This window comes from Maylandia zebra, linkage group LG15 (genome assembly GCF_041146795.1).
Source record: "Maylandia zebra isolate NMK-2024a linkage group LG15, Mzebra_GT3a, whole genome shotgun sequence".
In the NCBI taxonomy this organism is placed as follows: domain Eukaryota; kingdom Metazoa; phylum Chordata; class Actinopteri; order Cichliformes; family Cichlidae; genus Maylandia; species Maylandia zebra.
Window position 1 is genome coordinate 40,477,462 of NC_135181.1, and position 13,024 is coordinate 40,490,485.

The 13,024-nt window shown below is 41.8% G+C and overlaps 1 protein-coding gene across 1 annotated transcript; it reads right to left on the reverse strand.

Moving 5' to 3' along the window:
- Window positions 1-2,694: 2,694 nt before the first annotated feature.
- On the reverse strand, window positions 2,695-11,277 carry lpar3 (lysophosphatidic acid receptor 3). Its single transcript, XM_004561511.4, has 3 exons — window positions 11,136-11,277; window positions 9,427-10,179; window positions 2,695-4,621 (listed from the first exon to the last, which is right to left on the reverse strand). Exons 2-3 carry the CDS (start codon window positions 10,163-10,165, stop codon window positions 4,296-4,298), a joined length of 1,065 nt encoding a protein of 354 aa, XP_004561568.1. The 5' UTR covers window positions 10,166-10,179; window positions 11,136-11,277; the 3' UTR covers window positions 2,695-4,295.
- Window positions 11,278-13,024: the final 1,747 nt, after the last annotated feature.

The window sequence follows — 13,024 nt, forward strand, 5'->3', positions numbered from 1 at the left end:
TGCTCAGTTGGTACCAAAGGGACCAAGTGTGCTAAAAAAAATCATTACATCACCAGCAGTAGCCTGAACCGTTGATACAAGGCGAGATGGATCCATGCTTTCATGTTTTGTTTTGTTTCATTCATCAACCAAATGTTGCAGCAGAAATTGAGCCTCGTGGGAGCATTTTTCCAGTTTTCTGAACCATAGCCTCAGTTTCCTGTTCGTAGATGACAAAAGTGACACGGGCATTGTCTTTTGCTGCTGCAGCTCATCTGCTTCAAAGTTCAACATGCTGCGCATTCAGACTTCACTCTTCTGCATACCTTTGTGGTTATTTGAGTTACTGTTGCGTTCCTATCAGCTAAAGCAGCCTGGCTATGCTCCTGTGACCGCTGGCATCAACGAGGGATTTTCTCTCAGGTAACGGGCCAGTTTCAAAGATGGTTGTGTCGGGAGAATCCCAGAAGATCAACAGTTTCTAAAATATCAGATGTTTGGCACCAACAACTCGGCCACTTCCAAAGTCACCTTTCTTCCTACAAGTGTAGATGCACTGAGTTGCTGCCATACGATGTAATTTGCACTTACTTGCAGTCAGACAGATGTATTTAATAAAGTATGTTGAGGTTCTCTGGATGTGAGAACCATATAAAGTGAATACATGACAAACTTTTTATTTTTATCTTTTGCTGATTTATGCTGAATAAGTCTGTAATCTGATTTAATTTTGAAGCTGGCCTTCATATGCGATATAAGTCCTTATTTTTAGAGCAAAAGGGATGATTTACGCAACATTTCCCATCTGTGCCTACATCTGTTTGCCCTAACATTTAGAATAAACCAAAAGACGGCATTTCTGAACATATGTGAAATTTAATTGGCTTTTCAAGAAGGCATAATTACAGCACAGCTGTAGAAAAAGACGGCCACACAACGCAGTTAACAGTTCAGGTTTTTCAGAAGGTTGAACCAGCGTGCCAATCAGCAGGAATTACAGATCTGCAGAGGCCTCTGCTTTGGTCATACAATGTGCGCTGCCATGCAGCATCATGTACATGCAAACCACATGACCCGAGTCAACCCATATCTCAACAACTGAAACGAAACTGGATGTCATTTACAACCAGGCTATACATGTACCTGTTCTGCTTCTGCACAGGGCAATACATTCAGACCGCCGTGTGAGGATTTAAAGCTTGAAAGGATGTTAATGCAGTAAAACAGTACATCCGGCTTGTGGAAAAATAAAAATGGCTGTGGGTTTGTGGTTGCTAAGAGTAAACAATAGGCTTTCGTTTCAAGCATGTTGATTGTTGTAAATTAGAGGGAGACCTGACACATAAACAGGGCTTTTGGGGAGAACAAGAACTACGTCTATGATACGCAGTATCGAGTGTTTACTTTGGAAAGAAAGGAATTTACATCTATATGGACCGAAATCTAGAGAGTGGGTTTGAATAGTTCGCTCTTATACCTGCATTTAATGATTATTATTAACTGCCTAAATCTATACTTAATTCATATTGTCCAATTTTTTATTTTTTTGCCTGTCCCGTTTGGCTCTTTTGCATCAGAATTGTTGTCTAAAGGCAAAGAAAGATGCCCAACGGATTTACTTTACCAAACTGACCATCCCAGCCTTGCCATAATGGTCCATTTGATTCACCTTTTATTGTTTATTTTATTTTCACTTACTGAATACGGGACAGACTTGACTGGGGGAAAGAAGGGGAGAAAGAGAGAGGGAAAGAGAAACAGCTGAGAAGAGGGACGGGGGAGAAGGGCAAAAGACAAAAACCAACAGAACGGGCAGAGAAAAAAAAAATGCATATATCAATCACCTGGATCACCTGCTGAGAAAGAAAAAAGAAAACAAGCAGAAGAGAACAAGAGTAATAGAATAAACAACATCACAATGATATGGGAATATGACAGTAAATACTAAATGTTAAACATTATTGTGCAGCACATAAGATCAACAGAACACAGTGTGCTTTGAGGTAGGAGCCAAAAAGGGTGTAGTTTGTGGGTGTGATCACCTGTGTGTACACCTGTGAGCATGGACGCGCTTGTTTTTTGTTTTTTAAAAGGTTCCTTCATGTAATAATCTGCTAGAGGGTGTGGGGGGGCCACAACCCCGTCCTCCAGGGCATGAAGCAGGTATGGAGGAGATCAAAACTCCAGACATCCAGAGGCCCCCAGAACACAAGAGACCAAGGAAGACCAACAGAGGGGCAGCCGCGCCACTATCCCAGAAAGAGCTGAGGAGAGTCCCAGATGAGGGCTCACTCAGCAGCCGCGGAGCAGAAGCCAGGGGGGGTTGCAGTGACGCATATTGTCCAAGTTTTACAGTGCGATCCACACAGGGTTTACTTATTTTTATCAGACTCGTTGCCCAATAATATAATTGACTGGAAGCGTTTAGTGCTTGAGGCCCATTAAATAGCCTAAATCATCCCAAAGTGCTCTCAAGCTGCAGTACTTCATTACAGACGGTCCTTTTAGTGCTTCTTCTTGGTGCAATCAATTCTGCAAAGGTTTATAGTATTATAATCAGTCATCACTTAGCATTGATCATCAGAGTTAAAATCTATAGACACTTAGCTTCAGTCGAACTGGATTTTCAGGCATTGCATGGCTTGTTTTGACTGGTGTGGGTGCCAAATGGGTGGTGTGTGCAACATTTAACAAGACTACAGTCCAGAGTCAAGCTGAAAAGTCTGCAGCAAAACTTTATGACAAACTGATGGTTGTTAAGAGACTTAAAACCACCAAAGTCAGTGTAATGATGACAATGCGTGGGTGGGTGGGGGTGGTGGGGGGGGGGGCTATTTTCCACCATTAGTCCTCTGGCGATGAAGATAAAGCAAAAAACAACAAAAAACTGACCAACCAATCAACTAATATTTCCACGAGTCTGCTGTTATGGCTGAAAATACAGGAAATACTGAAGGATATAAAAATGTATATATTTGACATATTCTTCTGGAATTAACTTAAGGTTTCTATATCATGTCATAAAAGAAATATTGTACACATTCTTATATTTGCTTATTTAAAAAAAAGAATGTCCTTAGATATTTAAAAAGACATTAAAGTTTTATGGCTTTAAAAGTCCAAAACTACACAGGAACACAGGTCATCTCAGCCTAACAAACAAACCACAGAAGGTGTAAACGGCTCCACTAACTTGTCTCTCAATTTACAATTTTAATGACGTCCTTTACAACATACATGGCATAAATACTTTACAACCAAAGAAAAGTCATTTGAGCCCAGTCAGTGGTTTAGATTTGACCAGGAAGTTTTCCTAATCAGCCTGCAGCGCTTGTGTTCGCAAAGGGAGGTACAGTCTATTCAGTCGTATCGTCTTCAGGTCCTGAGGGCCTACTGTATGCCAAACCTCCAGCTGGAATCCAGTGTGTTTCATCAGAGCAGCATCAGCCACTCAGCAAGCTGAAGCGGATGTTTGAATAAAGAAAAGTTACACAACAAGTCTGTCTGCGTGATTTGCTGCAGGTCATAGTTTTGCACAGGTGAACTGAAAAAAGGAGACAGACTGTCCACCAGAGGCCAAACTACTCAACAAGAAGTGACTGAAATTCTCACACCAAGTACATATTTTCTGCACAGTATAGTTTCAAGAATGCTTTGCTAGATCTATTGAAAGCATAAAATAAACATAAAACCGCGTCCTGCCCAAGCGAAGCCGCAGCTTTACAGTGCCCGACTTGGAACGAAATGTCACTCTTCTTGACTAGTTCTTCCACTACAGCATTCCTTAAAAGCTAACCAGGAAGTGAACTTAGTGGAAGAATCAAGCAGATATACAGAAAATCATATTGATGTCACACTTCATATGGTTTACTCCCTCGCAGGCTTAAAGGAGAAATGAACAGCCGTGCACGCCACGCCGACTTGTTTTAATCAGCCATTCGAGTGCAGTGTCACCCGTGCTTACGCAACCCAGAGGATATGATAAAAAAAACACAGGATGATTCCCATTATGGAAGAATGGGAGGTATGTGTCCAAACATGATCAAACCCTGACAGAACAGCTCGTTTGCATTCATTAGGGGAAAAAGCAGTGCATGAAGATCCCTATCTCCATCGAACCAACTCCAGCAGTGGAGGAGTTGGGGTGAAATGTCTCTTCAGGAGACTGCTTTTAATCTGAGGACAAACACAACCCACTGAGACCAACTGGAGACATGTGCAGCTTCTCTTTCAAGTCGGCTCCAGTCTCTTTTCATAAAGATCGTTCAGATCTGGACAGATGTTCTCAAAAAAAAAAGAAAAAAAAGAAAAAGTTTTCAGTTCTTGAGTAAACCCTCATCATTCTTCATCTCTTCTGAGGGAGGCTGGCTGTTGCCCGTGTCGTGCCCAGAGCTCAGTGGCTTGGAGTTGGCATTTGTTGACCTCTGCCGACGAGTGCCGTTGCCAATGCAGCGCATGAGGTTCTTAAAAGTTGCCCACATTTCCTCATCCTTGTAAGAGTAGATGCAGGGATTCATGACAGAGTTGAGTACAGCCAGGAGCAGGAGCCAGCGCTTTAACTTCATGACGTGACAATTCTCACAGTTAAGGCCATCCATCAGCAGAACCACCAAGCCAGGAGTCCAGCAGATCACAAAGGCCCCTGAAGAGAAAGAAGCAAACTGCGTCATCATCTTCAGTACGTTTCCTTTCAAAAATGTGTATAATTTTTGCACAATGGCAGTCTGAAAAGTCGCATCTTCAACATTTTGCAGATGAAACTTAAATAATAAATGTCTTATTATACAGTTATGACAAGACATTTTGGACATTTATTGTATGAACTAAAATATTGATGAAAATTGTTCTAAAGAGGCGACTTTCAGCTTTGATCCTAGCAAACGAACAACAAAAACTGCATTAAAGATTGAGGAATTACGTCCTTTTGTTTCCATATTTTAAAACCTTCGTCATGAACAGTTTGAAAAGGCAAAAACAAACAGCAAACAGTCTTCTTTGTTTTGCCTTATCATACTACTTTATCATCAGCAAGTGATAAATCAGGTTAACCTGGTGTGACTGACTCTCCCACTGCAGATCGTTTCATTTCGTTATCTTTTTAAAAAAGGGTCATTTTCACTGCTTTGGTGTATTCAGCTGAAAGAGCAGAAAGTGTAGCTTTGCACACTTCAGAGCTTATCTGGCTGCTTCTGTCTTCTGGCACATCATCAATGAACTCACTGCCTCTGGAGGGTGTGCATGCTTACGTCATCTCACTGCCTCCGCCATGTTTGACACACCTTTTCCGATGCTTCGACTCAGAACAAGACCTCAACAGTTCACTTCTTTCAGAGGAACCGGTACAGCCGAGCTCCGATTCATCTGTCCACACGCCTCTTTAGAGCTGTGTTTGTTTTTGGTCATCTCTAATCTTTCCTTTCTGGTGGTTTTTCTTTACAATACATGCTGCGAACATTCACTTCTCTCTTCTGCAGACTTGCAGGCATTTTTATGTTACTGAGGTCACCGGTGTGCTCCATCTTCTTTTCACACTATGTTAAACTTTTAGTTTGGTTACTCTTATTAATTCCTCTCGTGTTTTTTTGTTTTGTTTGCAGGATGCTGCATTTCACTTGGGCCAGTTCGTGACAATCAATGTAAAGGCTTAGCAAACAGACTGAGGTGAGCAGAGGAAGCAGGAAAATGAAAAAAGATGGTTGCTGAGGTTGTGTGGCCAGAGATGATGCAGGGGTCGGGTGATAGTTACGGTTTATTACTCCAAAATGAAGCCAGTCTGCATTTTTCCATTAGCATCTTCTTGGCATAATAAATGCTGCTGGGCTGAGGGGGCCACTTGTACATATTTCATTTATTTATTTGCTTCTGCCCGACCTTACGTCACGATCGGACCTACATTAACCAGAGGTTTTCAGCAGACGGTAAACATAACCACAGCCTGTAGATTTTTGGATGCTCTGTATAAACATTCAAACTTCCACCCGGTGTCCGATTGCTGTGCACATGTGGAGATCAGGAATTGTGCAGAAGTTATATTTTACACAAATGGAATTATGTGTTAACAAACTTCACTCCTGAAGTTAAAGCACAGAATGTAAAAGAACCACGTTGCTTAAATTCAACCTATTCTAGTCGAGAAACAAGTAGACGCAGGTTGGAAACACAATGCCATTATTGTGCTCAGTACTTAACTGTGTGTAGCAGATAATGAGGTGGGTCATGGAGGCACTGAAGCAGCCATCTACTTCAAACATGTTTGGGCACAAAGCAAAGCAACTAAAGCTTTTCTGGAAATAAAACGAACCAACAAGCATCAACCTGTCTGCTCTACTAGAGAATCTCTGAGCTTTATGTCAACAGCAGGAGAAAAACATGTTTTTTGTTTGGGTTTTTTTACAGCTCACCATTTCTTTTGTCAGACAGAGGGGTGTGGGAGAAGGGTTGAGCTCAGCTTTTATTCTAAAACTCAAAAACGAGTTATTTATATGCAGCCTTCTTCCGCCTGAATTTGTTTTCATCATCTTTGATGTCCAAAGTAACGTGAACCAAACTGTAACTGAGATTCCATCACCGTGCAGATTTTGAGGTATTCTACAAGCTCAAACTTTTTTCCTCTTAAATCTCTTACAAATAAAAAGGCTTTAGAAGCCCATGTTTTGAACATCTGCTCCTTTTGCTATTCATTTGTCGATTTGTGGTTACGCTTAAAGAATGAAAACAAATCTGCCGGGAGTATTACGATGCTTCACTTCAAAAGCAGGCCCCAACACACTGGGATGTGCTACATTTAAACAGATGGATGCTTAAACTACAACAACTGCATGCTGACAAACTAGTGCCATGAAGCGCAATTATGAAAAAAGAAGAAGAGTGATTCCTGACGCTTACTTGTTTTAAATTTGAGTGAATTTATTGTATGAAGTCGGAAAGATTATGAGCAAAAAAACAAAACATCCTAAAAACAATCTTCGAACCTGTTACAGGCCGAACACTGAGAGAAAACAGGGACAGCTGTTGTTTCCTTTTACTTCTAAAGGACAGTTTATGCATTAGCATATTCATTCTTTGGTGTGACAAAGGCCATAGCATTTCCAGTCTTTCTGCAATCAGTTATTTTACTGCTTTTAACAAAGCATGTGTGCTTCGTACGCATTTCTGAACTGGTTTGCCCTGCTGCCGTTTTTGTCTGCACAAGCAGTTTTCCCTTTACCTTGGACCTGACTCCATGCCCTACAGGTTTTGATAGTCCAATTGTTTCTTCCATAAGAGCTTCATTGACTTTTTCCCATAAAGCATAATCATTAAAATAATTGTGTTACATACTCTCCAGCTACAGTTTTAAGTAAGTAAGTTTCTGTGTTAACTGTTGAAGCTTATTGCTACTGTGAGCAGCGGTGGAGGGCTTTAGCCCTGTGATAGACAGGAGATTTATACCATATCTCGCCCTATGAAAGCTGAGATAGGTTAAGAGGAAGAAGGAAATCAACAGATAAATTAACATACTGAAGGGACGAACCTACACTTGTGTGATTACACTTCAAGCCATGGAGAAGTGCATCTGAAAGCAATCGCCGAAGTCCCCGAGTATAGGTTCTTTTTCTTTTTTCCCTTTTTTGGGTAGGGAGGAGGGGACGTTCACTGAAAACCAGTGCGGTGTGGTGGATGGTACGCCACACAGGCTGTGAAGCAGTGTCCTTGCAGGAGGAGATAATTACACAGCCGTCTGCAATAAAGTGTCTAAACAGACAAACATCTTCTACACTACATTCAGCACTGAGATATCTGCCCGTGTGAGCTGAGAAAGATCAACGCCGGACCATTTCTCTGTGGTGTGACGCTTCAACCTTCTCTTTTATCTGAAGAGCACACAAAACAAAAAGCAATCACACTGAACGCTGAGGAACTCGTCTGACCTGCAGCGCTATCAGAGATGCATCAGTCCAGCCTGCATTCCTAGCTTTGGTGACTTACTATACATAGACTGTGTTATACAGTTCTGTGCAAATGCTTCGAGTTCTCTTTTAGTTTGTCTTTGGACATTGGCTGCTTTTTCAATCAGTTCATTCCAGTCCTCGTACCTGACCATTTTCAAAGGAATGTTTTGTTTATTAAGCCAACTAACACTGAGGCAGCTAACTCAAGGGATAAACGATTGTTGTGTCTGCTAAGTTTTCTGCTATGCATAAAGAAGCTATTTTAAATTGTATCTTTAGGCACTTTGTTGCCAACAGCCTGTCACAAAAACAGTTTATTCCTGAACTGAATCTGTGTAAAATAACAATGATAACGCAGTTTGACGGACATAAAATGGTATGTTTGGACCACAAAGGTGATTTACTAAGAGCTGTTAGCTGGGGGGAAAGGATGTGGTGTGGAGGAGGAGGTCGGGAGAGAGGTGCAGCAGCGAGTGTCTACAGCCATCTGTAAAACACGGTGGAGGCTCTGCCATGGTTTAAGGCTGCCTGTCAGTCAATGGTGTTGGGAATCTTGTCAAGATGTCAAAACACTTTCAGATTTTGATCAACCATTCAACCATCTGGAAAATATCAAATTGGCAGTGACGTACTTGTTATCTAAAACATGCTGCCAATGCAGTAAAAGCATACAAGCATAGAACAGCAACACAATGGCCGCCCCAGAGCCTCAAACAAAATAGCTTCAAATGACCTTCAAAGTCTGGTGAACTATTCCTGAAGACCATTTAAAGGAATGACAAGAGAGCTTGTCTAAGAGAGTTCAGGCTGTGCTGAAGAATAAAGGTGGTCATACCAAATAATTAACTGTTTTTGACTCGTATTCTAAATCTCTGTGCACGTTTGCACACGTTTCAATGAATTGCCGCCCCTTTTCTAAGCCAAATGTACAGACGTGGGGGGTGGCTCAAGACTTTTTCACAGCACTGTACTTAAAACAGTGTAACTTCCAATGGTCTGTAGTTGCACTGCAGTAGAATATCCTTGTACACTCCTATTGTACCGTTTACAATAGAAAGCACTGGTCTGATTTTATTACTGAGCCTCTATTGAAAGGTATCCTCTTGCAAAACGCCAACAAAGGGAGCCAAGTAATGATATCCGAGGCCCTCGTCTAAGATGAGTCAACTGAGAAGGGGAGAAGGTATTATGACAAGCGTTGTACCACTAAATCATGAGTTTATGTGCCAGCGGTTAAAAAACAAGAGGTATTTCTTATTACTCTGAGGCTACAGCTTCTCAGACGTGAGGGCACTGAATGGCTGCTGTTTGGGCGAACGCAGCTAATATTTTTTTTGCCCCTTTTATAACTTGCTTTTCCATCTTGTCAGGAACATCTAGATTATAATCAAGTATCTTCAGCAGAGACTCCAAATTGTTTCTAAAGTTTGTGACAACTTTAAAAAGCACAATAGTGTTTTTATGATCCGCTGATCAGCGATACTCCTCAGGGAACTACTTTATGAGTAGCACCTACCAAGCACAACCAAGACCGTCTTCATGAGCTTCATGGGTGTCCTCTTGCGGTTGATGGAGCCGGAGGTGTGTGGCATGAGCATCGCCGTCTTCTTTTTAACGTAGGCGTAGATTCTCAGGTAGATGGACACCATGATAAGGAACACCACCAGGTTGGAGACAGACCAGAAGATCAAGTAGCTCCTGCTGAAGATGGGAGCGAGCTTGGAGCACGTGTTCAGGTTGCAGATACAGTTCCAGCCCAGACTGGGCACAGCCCCCATGAAGATGGAAATGGCCCACACCAGCACAATAAGCAGCGTCACCCTCCTCTTCGTCAGGTTGCTATGAACTTTCCAGCTCATAACAGATATGTAGCGCTCCAGAGCTATGACTAGCAGGTTTGCCAGTGAAGCTGAGAGACTGATGTCTAGAAGACCTTGGCGGATGAAGTAACCAGTGACAGTAAGTTGCCGTGACACCTCGCCCGTGTTGAACATGAGGTACACGTACGCTATCCCTGCGAGGAAGTCCGAGGCAGCCAGGTTGGAAAGGAGATAGTAGAAAGGATAATGAAACCTTTTATTGGTAATGACAGCAGCTATGACCATGACATTGGAGACCAGGATGAAACAGCAGAAGATGGAGCCCACAACCTGGACCAGGATGAGCTGAGTGGTGTCCCATTTGTCATCACCTCCGCTCTGGTTGTAAAAGAACTTCATCGTCTCATTGTAATGACAGGTGTTCTGTTCGGCCATTTTAAAAGGCAGGTCTGTGAAATGAGAAAACCAAGACGTTAAAAGCAGAACTTTTCATTATCCATGTCAATAAACCTTTTGTCTCATGTTGCATCTATGCAGTCTTAGTCACCAGCTATAAAAAAGCACAACTCATTAATATCATCTTCTACAAATTTGTTGTGATGAAATCTCTAGACTGACTGAGTTTTTTCTCTCCCCCTGAGCCATAGGTGTCAAACAATTACATATGGCCCGTGAAGCCATACCAAATTACTATCAGAGCTGGCCTACTGGTATTACACAGCTAATATATATATTGTTTAGTATTAAGCTTTGCTTGTTCCATATTCAGTTTTTCAGCAAAACGTGTTTGAGTCCATAAGAAAAGATTCATTCTTATATCTGGAGGAATAAATATATTTCAATAAATATTAACATTAGCCCGCGACTTTGTTCCAGTTTTGAATTTTGGCCCACTGTGTATTTGAGTTTGACACCCCTGCTCTAAGCCAAGGAAGAGATTCATTCATTTGACTCCAAAACGCACACAGCACAGCCTGTTTACCGGAGCCGCTCTGATTGTACAAAACTAAACTCACAGTAAACCCTCATTACTAAAGCTGAAGGGCATGGCCATATATTAAAAAATCAGAGTGAAAATCATATGGACCCCATCTGAAAGTTCCATGTATGCAAACATTTCTTAGGGTAAACGCTGCATACATGGTAATAAACCAGAGTTGACTGTAACACGGTGCAAGGTACACTTTTCTTCATGACTCCTTTGTTCACTCAAACTTTACTACAACCGGTCCGACTTGGAAACCAGTGGGCAGCAAAGCCAGGGGAGGAGATTCTAACAGCGGGACAGACAAATGATAAGCACTTGGAGAAACCACAGAAAAACTAGTCAAAACTAATAAGAAGTTAACAAAAAAGGCAATTACAGGAGATCGAGCAGAAGGGAAAAAGAGCCAGGTGGGTTTACCTGTGGGAAATGTTTGTCCTTTGAGCGTCAGCAGACTTAAAGTTGCGAAATCCTCAGTTGGACTTAATGAACATGTTTCTCCTGTAGCGCTGTGCGTCCTCGGCTGAGGACGGAGGGAGGTGACTTCACTGCGCCGCTGCCAGGACAGAGTGAGAGCAGAGCGTCTTCCTCCCCAGGTCTCAGCAGCGTGACGCAGAGGGCGTGAGCGTGGAGCCACCCACGCTCACTGCTGTATTCTTTGCACGAGACCCCGCGAGCGCACGATGACCAAACGAAACCGATAACAAGTCAGTGATCTGAATGAACCAGAAGTTTATCAGCTAGACTACGTGACAGCTGCGGATACAGTTACATCTTAACAGTGTGACGTCTTATTCGCGTTTTCAGTGTGAATAATGAAACATTCTAACTTTTTGGCTTTTAAAATCAGTCATTTGGAGTCCCTGTCACTTTTAACATGTCCATGAATTTTTACCAGGTCATTCACAAAAACATTTCTCCTTTAAACTCATCTGGTTTCATTCCTATAAGCATCATAATATGTGACGTTTAACCTGTTTTTTTAACCCTTGCTCATCTAGTCTCATATACACTGGAAACGTAGCGCTGGAAGGACTCCGGCTCCTAGACTGAGCTACAGAAGACTATGTGCGGTAGCTAGAAGCAGCTCCACCTTGAACAACAATACAACCACTTAGCATTAATAATAAATATGTCTGATAAAATATTAATTACAGGCGAGGCATTTTTCCTGCATAGGCACTTTTCTTTTTGACACAACAGCATCTTAAACTAGTTTTAATGCAACTTTACTTGAGTCAGAAAACTGATTAGAGTCAGCACTGAAAAAAGTTGAAACCAATTAACCAGCAGCTTAGCACCATTACCTGATTTTCTGGTAAATCGTCCTTGGAAGGGATTTGTTCCTTTGGGGTTTCGAGAAGCAGGCTCAGGTTATCCAATGGCCATTCAGGGCCTGTGACCGGGGTTCTCGTAGAGATGGGGCCCCAACCAAGAGGCGCATAAAAGAAATACCAAACTGTATCGACTTAAACGTTAGATTTTTAAACCATATTGTCTTGTTTATATCATAGCAGGATGGCATAATTGGTAAAATATAGTAGTATGTATTTTTCCTGCCCCTTTTCTCCCCTACAATGCCGATGCTAGTAGGCTCTCCCAAAGTTAGACATCTTGTGGACCAGGTACTCCCAAACCCATGGGCACAATAGAGGAAATGTGAATAAATGTGTTCCTGATTCATTTTTGTAAATAATTCTGGATGAAAACCTTTCAGTGAAGTTATTGAGATGTCAGTTAGATGACATGCAAGCTAATCACAATGGATTGATGACCTGAAACCTTTAGCATCCAGGGAATAGTTTTGTTTTACCTGCAGGATTTTTTCCCCCATCAAAGAAAAAAAAAAGGTCCTTTTTCAGTGGACACATGCCAAACGTGCCTTTTCCCAAGAAAAGCTCTCCGTTACAACAACGAACAATCATCCATGACCGAGATTGGCAAGAATCTCGAGGGTTGTGGTGCGTTGGGGGCAGAAACCAAGACGAAGATGATAACAGCTGCTTGTGCACGAAAACATAGCATCATTTTTTTTTTAAACAATCTCTGGCTGTTTCATTTAGTGTAAGGATAATACAGCTTTTACAAAACTTGTATTTTGATATTTCTTCACTAAAAGGTGCAGTGCTCTCTATTTCAAAACTGTTCTGTGTACATATACGCACACATTCCTGTATGATGCATCTGATTACTGAAGAAAGGGGAAGAGAAGGAGGAAATAAAAAACAAAACACAAAAATGAGCGAGGGCTCATCAAACATTTTTGTCCAGGGGTCTGTAACTTCATGATCCAGGCACGTTTAACAGTC